Source organism: Eretmochelys imbricata, chromosome 2 (assembly GCF_965152235.1).
Source record: "Eretmochelys imbricata isolate rEreImb1 chromosome 2, rEreImb1.hap1, whole genome shotgun sequence".
NCBI classification, from domain to species: domain Eukaryota; kingdom Metazoa; phylum Chordata; order Testudines; family Cheloniidae; genus Eretmochelys; species Eretmochelys imbricata.
The window spans coordinates 118,420,797-118,435,779 of NC_135573.1; the positions used below are offsets into that span (position 1 = coordinate 118,420,797).

General features: G+C 43.7%; 1 protein-coding gene across 8 annotated transcripts in view; it reads right to left on the reverse strand.

Annotated features, from left to right (window-relative positions):
- PRP4K (pre-mRNA processing factor kinase PRP4K) overlaps nucleotides 1–13,160 on the reverse strand; it is a 49,310-nt gene extending 36,150 nt beyond the window's left edge. For all 8 annotated transcript variants that reach the window (XR_013345212.1, XR_013345215.1, XR_013345214.1 and 5 more), the window contains exon 1: nucleotides 13,014–13,160. Coding sequence is in view for 1 of the 8 variants with exons in the window: in XM_077810696.1 (XP_077666822.1) it covers nucleotides 13,014–13,051 (38 nt within the window). In the remaining 7 variants the exon portion in view is untranslated. The remainder of the gene's footprint in view (nucleotides 1–13,013) is intronic.
- Between the last annotated feature and the right edge of the window lie 1,823 nt (nucleotides 13,161–14,983).

Sequence of the window (14,983 nt, forward strand, 5' to 3'; positions counted from 1 at the left end):
CAAAAAACATTTCCTGAATCTTTTTTTGTTGTCCGTATTGTTACAGACATACTTGCTGACAGGTATTTTGAAATAATTTACAAAAATAATTGAAATTGGCATGATTATATTGTGTTATTCTGACAAATAAAATATGCAGAATTTTAAAATATTGTGCTCAGAATTTTTAATTTTTGGTGCAGAATTCCCCCAAGAGTATCTTACTTACTATTCCACCCACATGTGTATTCAAGGCTAAACCTTTTAAAAGTATGTATATTATTTTCAAATGATAAAATGCATAATCTGTATGTTTCTGTTTCAAAGGACTGTACAAGGCACCTGATTAAGCCATTCTTGCACTATCCTATATGGATTGATTTATTTAGCAGTGTTAATCTTTCTTCCTAAGTGTGCACATAGCTTGGCATATAAAGAATGTAAATATTACGAAAGCAAAGGCTTTTCTGTCAAGTGGCAGAAATGAGTATAAGGACCAGGATAAATTAAGAAAAGGACAATTTAGAATGAGTATCAGAAAAACCTTCCTAACAGCAAGCCACATGAATCTGCTTATCTGTCTCCCAAGTAAAGGGTGAAATCTTTGGACACTTAAAGCTGGACTGCACAAAATACTATATGATTATTTAAAATAAACAGTCACTCTTGACTGAAAGTAGGCAAAAAATTTTCCTGACAATCACATCAATTAAAACAAAAATTAATAGCTCCCTACAGGGGTGGAGGAAGGGAGACCCTGTCCTGCTCATACCCTCAGCTATACACAGACTTAATTTTCTTCTTACTTTACTCACACAATGAGGAACACAGAATTTTGGATGAACAAAATGAGTCGCAATTATTCTGGACTCCAAACAACAAAAAGGAATGTATATAATACCCTTAATAGTGTTGAAGAGATAAGCTCATCAGGCAAGCTTCAACCCACAGAATTAGAAATAACTATAGGCATGCCTACACTGGGAAATTTACGAGCATAACTATACCAGATTAATTATATTGATTTGGGGGAACAGGGTTGCATTTAACATAAAATTCAACAAAACCATTATAGTTATGCAGGTAAATTTCCCTGTGTAGACAAGTCCTAAGCCTCTACTGCAGTCCACTTCAGGAAAGATCTTTCCCCAGAATAGTAATATTGGTTGCAGCAGTCATTAGAAGTGATGCCAGACTCAATTTGACTTTTGTTACATTTGTGATGCTACTTGTTCTCATGTCTGGCTTGACCATGTCATGAAACTTCTAAACTTGAACCTTCTAATAACTGCCACCATCCTGTCAATATTGCTTCAATTTTTTACAATTGTGTCAATATGGCAAATTTTGAACATTACCACACACTGTATTATCATACAGTTATAGTTCTTATAACTGCTTTTCCACAAGCTTCTTATATAACCTCACTCAATTTTATACTCTGCACATCCTGAGTCTGATAAAACTCTGGATGACAGTTTTTTCCCCCATTTTATTCTATTTAGAAGCTGAAATGGGTTCATTCATAGTTTTTATGTATTATTTATTAATTGCAACCCTATCCCCCAACAATCACTCATACAACACTAAGCTTACATTGTTAAAATTTAAGTCAGAAAACAGAAAAGATTAAAAAAGAAACAGTAACTCTGCCATACTGCATATATCATTATATTGTATATGTTTTATTATATATACAGCAAGATACACATTTAACCAGGAAGCTGTATTATGCACATTGTGAAAGTTAAAATATTTGTTGGGTAAATTAAGATTTACATTTCCTGTCTTTAACTGTGCAAATGTAACACTTTAATTACTACATTTATTAATTTTGCAATTTACATAAATACATGCCCTAACAATAAATAAGACTAATATTTGCCACCAGTAAGTCATTCTGAAGCAATATATATACCCTAACTATTTTCTAGCCAGGCTATTTAAACATACTTAAGCTAGCACTGCTATTCTGTAGTTGTTTTTTAAACTGCATATTAGACTTAGACAGTAGTATATTTTAGACTGCAATAAATAAACGCAGACCTTAAAAATCAACGTACCCACTTGTCCTAGCAAGGGAAGGAACCTACATTATCCCTTTCTGCAGAATCTAAACTTCTATTTAAAATAGTTTCTGGACCTTATGACTGACAAAGATAACCTTCCACCAAGGCCTTGTCTAGATGAGGATAAAAGGTGTTTTCAAAAAATTTTGTTAGCTAACACACTTAAACTTTACTGTAAACAAAGCAAATCCTATTTTAACATGTCGTCATGTAGGTGGTTGACTTAGGGATCACACAACTTGCCCTGCGTAAGCTAGGATTTTAAAACGTGTTAGCCAACACTTTAAAAGTTTAGACAAACACAAATAGTAACGGAGTCCAAACCAATGTAGTGTTATCCTCCTGAGTTTGAAGACAGACTGCTCCAGTGCCTCTGCTGTTGCTATTAGTTTTGCCAAGTGAAGGTAGAGTGAAATTAACAAAACTATTTTATGTCTGGTATTGAGAATCCAGGGGACAGCATCAGAGGCAAATCCTAGAGTTATTGACTGGGGAGGAAAACCCAAGAAGTAAAGGCTGGGAGAAGTGTAGAATAACAGAAGTCTCTCTCCACCACTACCCATTTTAGCAGACAAGAGGCTTTTGAGGATGCTGGAAAAACACAAAGTATCTTTTATATTTCTACAGCTAAGGGGGAACGGAGGTCCAAATACAGAAGACACCTACTAGCCAGAGGTTTATATGAAAGATGGAGCTTTCAAATAGGGTCCAAAGATAGCCCTGGTATAAATCCCACTACTGTTCCCCTTACCAAGAGCTAAAACTTAGTTAACAATTCTTTTTAATACAAGTGATGGAAAAGTCCAGATTACTTTCCAATAGCTGTACTGGTTCTTTAATTCTAACAGGAGAAAAATGATAAAAAGCTGTAACAATTTTAGTCAGTAACAGTTATTACTTTGAGAACTAAACAGCCAGTATAGCTACAAGCGAGCATATCAGCAGAGTTAAAAACATACTACTTATATATGTGAACATCTGACTACAGCCACACCTCAATCACATATTTTCTCTATATATTCTTTCCCATTACCACTGATTATCAAGGTACTTGTATGTAAATGAGCAACTCTCTATTTCTTATCAGCTTCTTCCACATGCTTGTGAATTTGTGACAGCAGCAAATTTTGTCGGAGAAAGTGGAGAAACTGGTCATAACAAGAGAAACAAATTTTACACTACATCTGCCTCAATAGATGCCAAAAAGGAAAAAAAATCTAGTTTACAACTTTTTAAAATTCCTAGTGGCAAATTGGAATTTGAATAGAAAAAGCTACAATCCAAATCAGACACTGCTATTCAAGAGGTTCAGAGAGGAAGCAAGAACTATATGGTATGATTAAGGCTGCGAGTTTGTGACGGAGGTCATAGATTCCATGACCTTCCATGACCTCAGTGACTTCTGCAGCCATCAGTACGCCTGGCCCAGGTGCCGCCTGAGCATCTCAGGCAGCCCCTGCGCCACCGCACCCACCTCCCCCAGCAGCAGCAGGAGTTTGGGTGTGGAAGTGGGCACAGGGCTGGGGCAAGGGAGGGTGTGAGGGCTCTAGGCGGTGATTAGCTTGGGGGGCTCCCCAGAAACAGCAACATCCCCCTCCCTCAGCTCCTAGCTCGGGGGCATGGCCTGGCAGCTCTGCACATTGCCTCCACCTGCAGGCACCGGCCCCACAGCTACCACTGGCCATGGTTCACAGCCAATGACAGCTGCTGAGCCGAAGCTCAGGGCTGAGGCAGTGTGCAGGGCTGCCTGGCCACACCTCCGCCTAGGAGCTGAGGGAGGGGGATGTCTCTGTTTCCAGGGAGGTGTGGAATATTCAGCCCCTGCCCACCCAGGCTGTGCACCCCCCGGACCTCCCGGCCTCCTCCCCCCGAGCACCCGCGGCATCCCCTGGGCCGCCCCCACTCCCCCCCAGAGCACCTGCAGCATCCCCTCAACCGCCCCCCACCAACCACGACACACTCTCCCTCCCCCACAGGATTTAGTCAGGGTATATAGTACAAGTCAGACAGGTCACAGGCTGTGAATTTTTATTTACTGCCTATGATCTGTCCATGTCTTTTACTAAAAATACCCAAGACTAAAACATAGCCTTAGGTATGATTAATAAGTGTAGAAATATCAAAAATGACTTCTTAATTGGAAGATATAATCATAATATTTTCTACTAGCAAGATAGTGAGTGTAGTAGTTTCTTAATATTTTAATAGTACTACATAATCTTATTAAAAAGCAACAATACAACAAAAACAGCTATATTAATTCGTGCTGCACTGGATAAATCTTTTTTTTTTGGTCTGGACAATGAATTTAGGTACCAGTCTAACAACAACATGTGGGTCACTCTGTGGTTGACCTTACTTTTCATGTTGTGATACGTAATAAGTAGGGCTGTCAATTAATCGCGATTAACTCAAAACAAATTAACTCAATTAAAAAAATTAATCACAATTATTTTCAATTTTAATTGTACTGTTTAACAATAATAGAATACTAATTGAAATGTATTACAAATATATTTGGATGTTCTATATTTTCAAATATATTGATTTCAATTACAACACAGAATACAAAGCATATAGTGCTCACTTCAAATATTTGTAATAAAAATAATATAAACGTAAAAAGATAAACAAAAGAAATAGTATTTTCCAGTTCACCTCATACAAGTAATGTAGGGCAATCTCTTTATCATGAAAGCGCAATTTACAAATGCAGATTTTTTTTGGTTACAAAACCGCACTCAAAATCAAACCAATGTAAAACTTTAGAGCAGGAGTTCTCACAACCAATTTTTTGGTGGCCTCAGAGTGCAGCCACCAACTCTTGCTGGTTGTCAACTCTGACAAATTATCCTAAAATACTAAATTAACAAATAAATATGCATATATATATGTCCAAAACATTGGAATTGATTTATGTAGGGTTGTTGTTTTTTGCAGACTCAATAAAAATAATTTGGAGTTGTATTTTGGTGCCCCTGGCCCCCACTACCTCCCTCACCCCCCTGCCCCAACCCCCCATTGCCCCAGACTCCCTTCTGAAGGCCTTCACCCCAGGCTCACCCCACTCCTTGCCTCTTGACCACAACACCCGGTAAGGCCAGTCCTGCTGAAGCCCAGAGCCAGAGCCCCACGGCTGGAGACAAGAGGGTGTGGCCTGGAGCCCAACGCCAGAGCCGTGCCACCCCGGTTAGGCTAAAACCCAGAGCCTGGAGCCCGGCAGCTGAAGCTGGGCAGGGACGCTGAAGCTCACCACCAGAGTCCCATGGCTTGAGTGTGTGTGTGTGGGGGGGATGGGACGATGGGACTGAAGCCCACCGGCGGAGGCTCCAGCTGAACCAGGGGATGGGGGCTGAAGCCTGCCCCTGGAGCCCCTAGGTGCTGCAGGGAGGGACCGCTGCTTTGCCTCCTCCCTCATTCATCTCTGCGCAAGAGGCTGTCGTGACCACAGGAAAAACCCCTGGTGGCCGCATTTGAGACATGCTTCTTTAGAGCCTACAAGTCCACTCAGTCCTACTTGTTCAGCCAATCGCTAAGACAAACAAGTTTGTTTACATTTACAGGAAATAATGTAGCCCACTTATTTACAATGTCGCCTGAAAGTGAGAACAGGCATTCGCATGGCACTTTTGTAGTCAGTGTTGTAAGGTATTTACGTGCCAGTTAGGCTAAACATTCAGAGAAGCAATCAAGGGCTGTTTATAAAGTGGTGGTAATCCAAACTCTTCTCTATGGCTGCGAAACTTGGGTGACCTACAGATAACACTTGAAAAACCTGGAACACCAGCACTTTCTTCAGAAGATCCTCAATATAAAGTGGAAGGATCATCGCACTAATGTCAGTGCCCTCACAGAGAACAATATCTTCAGTGCTAAGGACCTACTATCCAGCACCAGCTGAGGTGGAGCGGGCAGTGTGTGCGCATGCCTGATGTATGCTTACCGAAACAACTGCTGTATGCCCATCTCCCCAAAGGAGAAAGGAAATGGGGAGGCCAAAATAAATGCTTCAAAGACACCCTCAGGATAACATCAAAAGGTGTGGCACACACTGGGAGACAGCAGCCCAGGATAGGGATAACTGGCGAAGACTTGTCAGAGAGGGAACATCCACTTTTGAGGAAAATTGCCTTGCCCAGGTTGCAGAAAAATGCCAGAAAAGAAAGGAAAGACAGCTGTCACGCAGCAATGGCGGCGCAACCCTGTCTTCCAACACCACCTGCAATGTCTGCCAACGAGCCTGTGGCTCAACAATCGGACTTCGCAGTCACCAAAGGACCCATGAAAAATAAAACCTGTGAAAGAGATCATCCTCAACCTCGAGGGATAGCCGACAACGCTAAACACTCATATGCCCCTTCATGCTTCAGCCACCATTCCAGAGGACATGCTTCCATACTGATGACACTCGTTAAAAATATAAGGCATTAATTACATTTGTGACTGAACTCCTTGGGGGAGAATTGTATGTCTCCTGCTCTGTGGTTATACTGCATTCTGCCATATGTTTTGTGTTATGGCAGTCTTGGATGATGACCCAGAACATGTGGTTTGATTTAAGACCACTTTCATTGCAGGTTTGACAAAACGCAAAGGTACCAACGTGAGATTTTAAAGATAGCTATAGCACTCGAGCCAAGGTTTAAGAATCTGAAGTACCTTCCAAAATCTTACAGGGACAAGGTGTGGAACATGCTGTCAGAAGCCTTAAAAGAGCAACACTCCAATGCAGAAACTACAGAACCCAAACCACCAAAAAAGAAAATCAAACCTTTTGGTGGTGGCATCTAAACTCAGATGATGAAAATGAACGTACATCAGTGCACTCTGCTTTGGATCATTATCAAGCAGAACCCGTTATCTGCCTGGACGCATGTCCTCTGGCGTGGTGGTCAAAGCATGAAGGGGCATATGAATGTTTAGCATATCTAGCACATAAACACCTTGCAACGTCGGCTACAACAGTGTCACAGGAATGCCTGTTCTCACTTTCAGGTGACATTGTAACTAAGAAGTGGGCAGCATTATCCCCCATAAATGTAAACACTGTTTATCTTAGTGATTGGCTGAACAAGTAGTAGGACTGTGTGGACTTATAGGCTCTAAAGTTTTACATTGTTTTATTTGAGTGCAGTTATGCAAAAAAAAGTCTACATTTGTAAATTGCACTTTCACAGTAAAGAGATTGCACTACAGTACTTGTATGAGAACTGAGAAATACTATTTATTTAGTTTATCTTTTTTACAGTGCGAATATTTGTACTAAAAATAATATAAAGTGAGCACGGTACATTTTGCATTCTCTGCTGTAAGAGAATTCAATATATTTGAAAATGTAGAAAACATCCAAAAAAAATGAAATAAATGGTAGTCTATTATTGTTTAACAGTGCAATTAAAACTGTGATTATTCGCAATTCATTTTTTTAATAATTTGACAATCCCAGTTATAAGCTTTCATTACTTTGTATACAAAAGTAATACACGAACTGGGTTGGAAAGGAAAGTATATCAGTTTTCTTCACTCTACTGTAGATAGTGATCTGACTGCTATTTTCCTTTATGCACTCCTGATTTAGAAGTCTGCCATAAAATTGACTGGTGCTTGTATTAAATTGTCAGAAGTGTTTCTTTGTATAAGAGAGTATGTAAACTGAATCAGCCAAATATTTCCAATTTGAAAGACTGATCTTTTATTTCACATAGTTCACATGTGGACTCATAAAGGCTAGAAACTTTTATAAAATAACATTTTAAAAAATCTGCGGATGAGTATGATATAAGTATTGGTATCTCTCATGGAGAGAGTGGGTATTTCAGAAACTTCTTTTCCAGTTCTTTTTTAAATGAACAGTGGATTTTCCACTAATCTCTTTGGAAAATTACTCCAGACTAATAGATTTCACCATGAGAAAGATTTTCCTGATATTCATGTTAAGAGTTCCTTTATTTTAACCCTATTACTTTTTGTTGCAGTTCTCTGTACTACCTTAAACATTTCCTCCCACTCCTTGCTGTGTATTTACTTTATATATTTGTCACAGTTGTTACATTACCTGTCTTTTTCTCCCTCCTTCTCCATCACTGATTACTCAAACTATACATAGTTTATTCTTTTACTCTTTCCATGCATGCAAATTTCTATGCAAGCAGATCTTCCCCTATAATTTTTGGTATGCACAAAATGCTCTCTACAAAATTAAGGTTTTGTTTATAATTTTCTAGCCCTTCTGACTATCAGAGATCTGTCTGTATCAGAAAAGTTTTCACAAATGCACTATTGTAATTTCATTAAGTAGTTACACCAGAGCAAACCCTAATGTAGGTTTCAGAGTAACAGCCGTGTTAGTCTGTATTCGCAAAAAGAAAAGGAGTACTTGTGTCACCTTAGAGACTAACCAATTTATTTGAGCATAAGCTTTCGTGAGCTACAGCTCACTTCATCGGATGCATACTGTGCATAATGTAGATATGCTTCACTGAAATAAAGCAATATTTAACCCCCCATGTAGTATGTAATATGCTTCTGTCCAAATCTGCAGACAGACAAAGGCTATGTTCACACTGCACTCTCGTCATTAAAACTTTTGCCACTCAGGGGTGTGAAAAAACCACACCCCTGAACAACAAAAGTTTTAACGGCAAAAAGAACTGGTGTGAACTGCACTTATCTGGCAGCGACTCTCTCCCGGCGACAAAGCTACTACCCCCTCATTTGAGGTGGTTTTATTTTGTCACCAGGAGAGCTCTCTCCCAGTGACAAAGAGTGGCTACCCTGAGCACCTTACAATGGTGTGGCCACAGCGGCACAGCCATGCCATTGTAAGATGCACTGTATAGACATAGCCTGAAACAACAAGTTTTAGGGCCTAATTCAGAGATTATTCAAATCAGTGGAAGCCCTTCCATTAACTTCAATAGGCAGGGAATTAAACTCGGAGAAGTGTCAACCACTACATTCATCTCAACAGTGATCACCAGGAAGCCACGAATGAGAATTAAAGGTCAGCATTAACCACTTAGCAGAAACCACCGAACTAACAGGTTCAAGTATATCCAGGGGCTTATATTTTCCATTCATTCTAATGCACAATCCACATGAATTTAAGGCCATGTCTATACATATAGCGCTGCAGTGGTACAGGTATACCGGTACATCTGCAGCACGTGTAGTGAAGATGTTCTATGCCTATGGAGAGAGCTCTCCCATCGTCATGAAAAAACCCCCACCTCTGCGAGTGGCATAAGCTATGTTGGTGGGAGAAGCTCTCCCACCAACATAAGGCTGTGCGCATGAGTGCTTATATTGGTGTAACTTATGTCACTCAGGGGAGTGGAATATTCACATCCCTGAGTGACATAAGTTTTGCCGGCATAGGCTGTAGTGTAGACATAGCCCTACAAATTTTAGCTACAAATGTATGTTCTAGTACATGGGTGGGCAAACTTTTTGGCACGAGGACCACATCTGGGTGGGGAAATTGCATGCAGGGCCATGAATGTAGGGCTGGGGCAGGAGGGAGTGCGGGACCGGGTGTGGTGTGCAGGAAGGGGCTCAGGGCAGGGGGTTGGGGTGCAGAAGGGGTGTGGGGTATGGCAGGGGACTCAGGGCAAGGGTTCAGGGTGCAGGATGGGGATCAGGGCAGGGGTGCGGGCTCCGGCCCAGCGCCACTTACCTGGAGCGGCTCCAGGGTGGCAGTGGCGCTGTGCCACTAAGGCAGGCTCCCTGCCTGCCCCGGCCCCAAGCCACTCCCAGAAATGGCCGACACCACATCCCTGTGGCCCATGGGGGTGGGGTGCAGGGAAGCAGAGGGCTCCAAGCGCTGCCCTCACCTGTGGGTTCCAAACCCAAAGCTCCCATTGGCTGGGAACAGGGAACCGTGGCCAATGGGAGCTTTGGGGGCGGTACCTACAGGCGAGGGCAGCACGCGGAGCCCTCCGCTCCCTCTGGGACGTGGTGCCGGCAGCTTGCAGGAGCAGCACGAGGCCTGCGGCGTCACACGAATGGCAATCCTGCGGGCTGGACCCAAAGCCCTGAGGGGCTGAATACGGCACATGGGCCTTAGTTTGCCCACTTCTGTTCTAGTAAGTTCTACTCCCAACACAGAACTTTTCTGTCAGTCTCTATCTCCACACTACCCCAGGAACCTTATACGGATTGACATTTGTACCATTTGTCAACCTTTAAATTTACTGTTTTGAACCTTTATCTGCTGACTGATGTTTCTCAGTCTGATGCAGAGAAAGACTAGGACTTCAGTACACAATTTAAATCAGCAGAAAGTTTGGCAGGTTCTGTCTCCAAAGCATGTGGACTCTTGGTCCCCAATGAGATAGAAGAAAATAGAATAGTGGTAGGAGGAGTCACAGAATGTAAAAGGATGGAAACTGGAAAGCCAGGAAGAACACCAGGAAGAACACCAAGCAGAGAGAACCCTCAACTTGATCTTCCATATTAAGATGTGCCCCCACCACCACTCAAACACTCCTGTGTTCTCCCAACCTGAGCACCTGCTCCCAAAAATCCTCGTGCCCTCCTTTGCTTTCATCATCTTTTCCTCTGACTTAAAAGGCTGAAGGGACCCCAGGGCCCATCAACCCTGCTCATTGTTTTGCTATCCTGACTGCTTCAGGGGAACGTGATACCTTCTCGGCACAGCCTGATCCTATTGCTTCTCCAGTGCACCCAGGCCCTGTCAAACATAAGGAAGCAAGAGAACAGAATTCAGCTCTCTTGCATAGGAGGGCAATGTACTAACCGGAGACAAAAACAAGCAGACAGACAGCCCCCATAATTTAAATAAAACAATCTTGAAGAATTTAGGTAAATATTTCAGTTAATGAAAGCGTTGTGTGCATTGTTCTCAGTCACCAGATTTTGGGCTCCTGTGCTGGGTTTTGCATAGTGTTATGGAATTTCTATGAAGTTTTGTACAGAACAACAGGCACTAAAATAACCTAATTAAAAACTCCTGTCTTACAATACCAGCTGGAAAATGTTGGAATAGGACCAAAGAGAGAAAGAAGATAATAAATAAATAAACAAACAGTCCAGCAAACTCTTGCTAACTAAATTCTATGGATTCTGGCAAAAAATCCCAAAGTAGTTCTGATGGGAGGGGTGTTGCCCCAATTTTATAAGATTAGAATATCACAGATTGGGCAAAAAGGTTTAAGTAAGCTAACCTTTTATATATACACCCATAGAGAATACTTAGGAAATTTACTTTACTATGAGAACACATAGCTAATATTATACACAAAGCTTGGGCCTACTAAAGTCAACATATTTTGCTATTAACTAGATATTACAATAAAACATTTTTGCACCATTATAACGTTTTTAAAATGAATTTTCATGTGACCCAGAAACAGTATTATTGTTTTTTATTTCTTTGAAAAGCAACTGGTAGGAAAAGCCCTTCAAACTATTACAGCCAGAAATCAGATTACAATTTAAGACAGGTCCAACACTATGTCTAAAATGCCCTGACTGAATCCCTTCCCCTTTATATGAAGCTAGTAGTTCCCAAATTGCGGCCCATGAAGCCCTCATGAACCCATCTCATGGTGGGTAAAATCACCAGAGTAAGTGATCACTGCAGGATTTAAGAGGTTGGGAGGGCATGGCTGATGTATGGCTATATATTTATACTTAGGGCTTGTCTACGCATAAAATACTGCTGCTACACTGCTCTAGCACTTCATCACCTATACCAATGGGAGGGGTTCTGCCAATCAGTGCAGGTTATTCCTCTTCCTGAGAAAGGATAGCTAGGTCAGCAGAGGAATTCTTCCATTTACCTCATACTGTCTACACTGAGGGCTAGGTCTGCTTAACTACACTACTCAGGGTTGTGGATTTTACACACCCCTAATCAACGTAGCTGGATCCCCCTATCTTTTTAGAGTAGCCCAGACCTTAAATCACTACACCAGCATATCTGAGCTGCACTACTGTAGTATTTTAGTGAAAACACTACCTACGCTTACAGAAGGGGTTCTCCAGTCAGCCTAGGCAAGCCACCTCCCTGCGAAGCAATAGCTAGGTCGACAGAAGATTTCTATCGATCTAGTGTTGTCTACACTGGGGGTTAGGTTGGCATAATCACGTCTCTCAAGGGTGCAGATTTTAAATTGCCAATTTAAATTAGCTCTATGTCCACATGGGAGGAGTTGGGGGGGGGGAGGGAAGAGGAGGAGGATAGGGTCTGGTTAATTGATTGCCTTTGATGAAGAACAAAGTCCAAGAGATCCTTGCTCTCTCACAAAATGCTTTGCACCCTGACTCTAACGCCCACAGTACTAAACACAAGTCAAGCCTGGCCCTGGCCCTCCTCACCCCAGAACGCTGCACGGCCTGCGTTCCCCAAAGGCAGCTGCCAGTGCAGTGGGTATGGACCAGCCTCCAAGCTTCTGGATACCCCCACCCGGCGGGAGCCGGCCTCACTTTCACTAGGGGAGAGCAGGCCGGCGAGCAGCAGCCCTAGGGCGGGAGAGGGTGAGCAACACCCCTCCTCGGGGTGAGCAGACAGCCAGTGTGAAAAATCGGGATAGCGGCGCGGGGGGGGTTTAAAACGCGCCCATATGGAAAAAAACAAGAACATCGGGACTGACCCTCCCCCTCAGCACCTTAGCAACCACCCCTGGGCGCCCGAGGCGGGAAGGGAGGAGCACGAGGAGCCCCGAACTCCAAGCGCGTGCACGGCCTCTCCCCGTCGCGGCCTGGCTCGAGCTCAGTGGGGCTGGGGAAACGGACGCCGCGTGCAGTCCCACCGCCCAGGCCCGCGCTGGGGCTCAGGCCAAAGGCCCAGCCAGGGCCCTCGCGACTCCTCCCCCCCCCCCCCCCGGCAAATGAGCCTTGGCGACCGTTACAGCCACCTCCCGCCACAAGACGCCTCACAGCTTCTCCCTCCCACTTCCCCCCCGAGAGGCACCTTCCCAAAGGGGCCGCCCTGTCTCTTACTCGGGCTCCCGCAGCACGGACTCCACCGCGGCGGCCATTTTGAACTTCCAAACTCCTTCGCCGCTGCTGGTGAGACTGGGACACAGCGCATGCGCGGTGAGACGCCAAGGGTCGAGGCGAGGAAACGCACCCGCTTGGCGACCACCGGAAGCGAACCTCACCCTCCGGGGAGGGAGTAAGTCACTTCCGGTGGATCTTTTTCTAGGGAGCGTCTGTAAAGAGCCACCTCCAGGCCCAGCAGCGCAAGCACAGAACAAGTGGCTGGGGAAGGGAGTCCCCCATAGCTCAAGCGATCTGGACGCGGCGCAGTGACACGGGCAGCTGCATGCGGCGGGCGCACCCAGCGTTTAAGAGGCGGGTGGGTGGATGATGGTGGCGGAGGGGACAGGAAATTTGGGGTGATTATAGAACAAAGGGGAGGGGGTGAACAGGCAGGTGCTCAGGACTTCTTGGGGAGTGTGGCCCCTAGATGTCACACCAAATAAGAAATGGGATACTGAAAACCAGGGGTACAACCAAAAACTACCGAGGCTGCCTGAAGTTGTGAGCATATGGAGTTAATTTAAGTAAAAGAGAAATTGCCAGGGAGCCTAAGTCCAAAGCATAGACATTGTGGCTATTGTTGAATTATGTTTTATGACACTTAATAGCTCATAAACAAGATTTCACCATTTATTATTTGGATGTCAGAGCGGGCGTAGATGAGCATCTGCAACCCAGATACTCAAGGCATTTGCAGCCTTGCCCTAGTGTATTAGAAGAAGACAGTGAGGCTATGTCAACACTAGCACTTTTGTCAGCATAATTTATGTCGCTCAGGGGTGTGAAAAAAACGCACCCTGAGTGACAGAAGTTACACAAACAGGTGCCAGCGTGGACAGTGCTATGTCAGTGTGAGACGCTCTCCTGCTGACATAGCTACCATTGCTTGTTGGAGGTGGTTTAATTATGTCGATGGCCATGGGAGAGCTCTTTCCCGTTGGCCTAGAGTGGCTACACCAGCAGTCTTACGGCAGTGTAGCTGCATCGGTACAGCTGTGCCACTGTAAGCTCTCTCGTGTAGATATGGCCCTAAACTGGGTAGGAAGTCTTGCAAGATTGTCATGAAAATCTAAGCAGGTAGTGATAATATTTGGGGGGGGGGGGAATTATATTTTGCAGACATTATTTTTGAAAATAAATTATTCTGGATGGGAAAGTGAGAATTTTGTCAGCCTGAAAACAAAAATGAACCCCAGGTGTCTGTTTCCATTTTCAAAATGGGAAGAAATGCAGTAAGGAAACAGCATAAGCACAGAAAATTAAACTAGATTTTAAAAATGGTTTCAGTTGTGATAATCTGGGGTGCTAATAATGCTAATGCTTAGTACTCCACTATTATTACCTATAATTCATTATAGGTACTAGATAATACTTAGTCCTGCCTTGAGTGCAGGGGGATGGACTAGAGGACCTCTTGTGGTCCCTTCCAGTGCTAGGATTGTATGATTGTGGCCTAGTTATTACTTAGTCCTGCCTCAGTGCAGAGGACTGAAATAAATGACCTATTGAGGTCCCTTCCAGTCCTGCACGTCGATGATTATGTTCGGAAAGACTAACCAAGAATTGTGCTAAGCGCTGTACAGAGTACTAAACGATAATATCGCTTTCCAATACCTGCTTCAAAGAGCTCATATGCAACCATAAATTACCACGTGTTGAGTTAGAAAGATGAAGAACTTGAAGCACAGAGCGTTTAAATGACTGAGCCAAGCTCACGCAGCGATGGGAACAGGGAGGCGCTCGCGGAAATTGAGCGGTCGCTGGTATTTAAAGCGTTGAGATTTGGGTTTCAAACGAGTCCTTTCGCGGCGCTCTTGTGTGCGTCACTTTGCGCACAGTCCCTTAGAGTGGGGCCGCTTGCTGTTATGAAGGGTGGAGGCGGGAGGGTTGAGCGCGCGCTCTAACAAGTGCTCCCTGGGTTGGGGGCC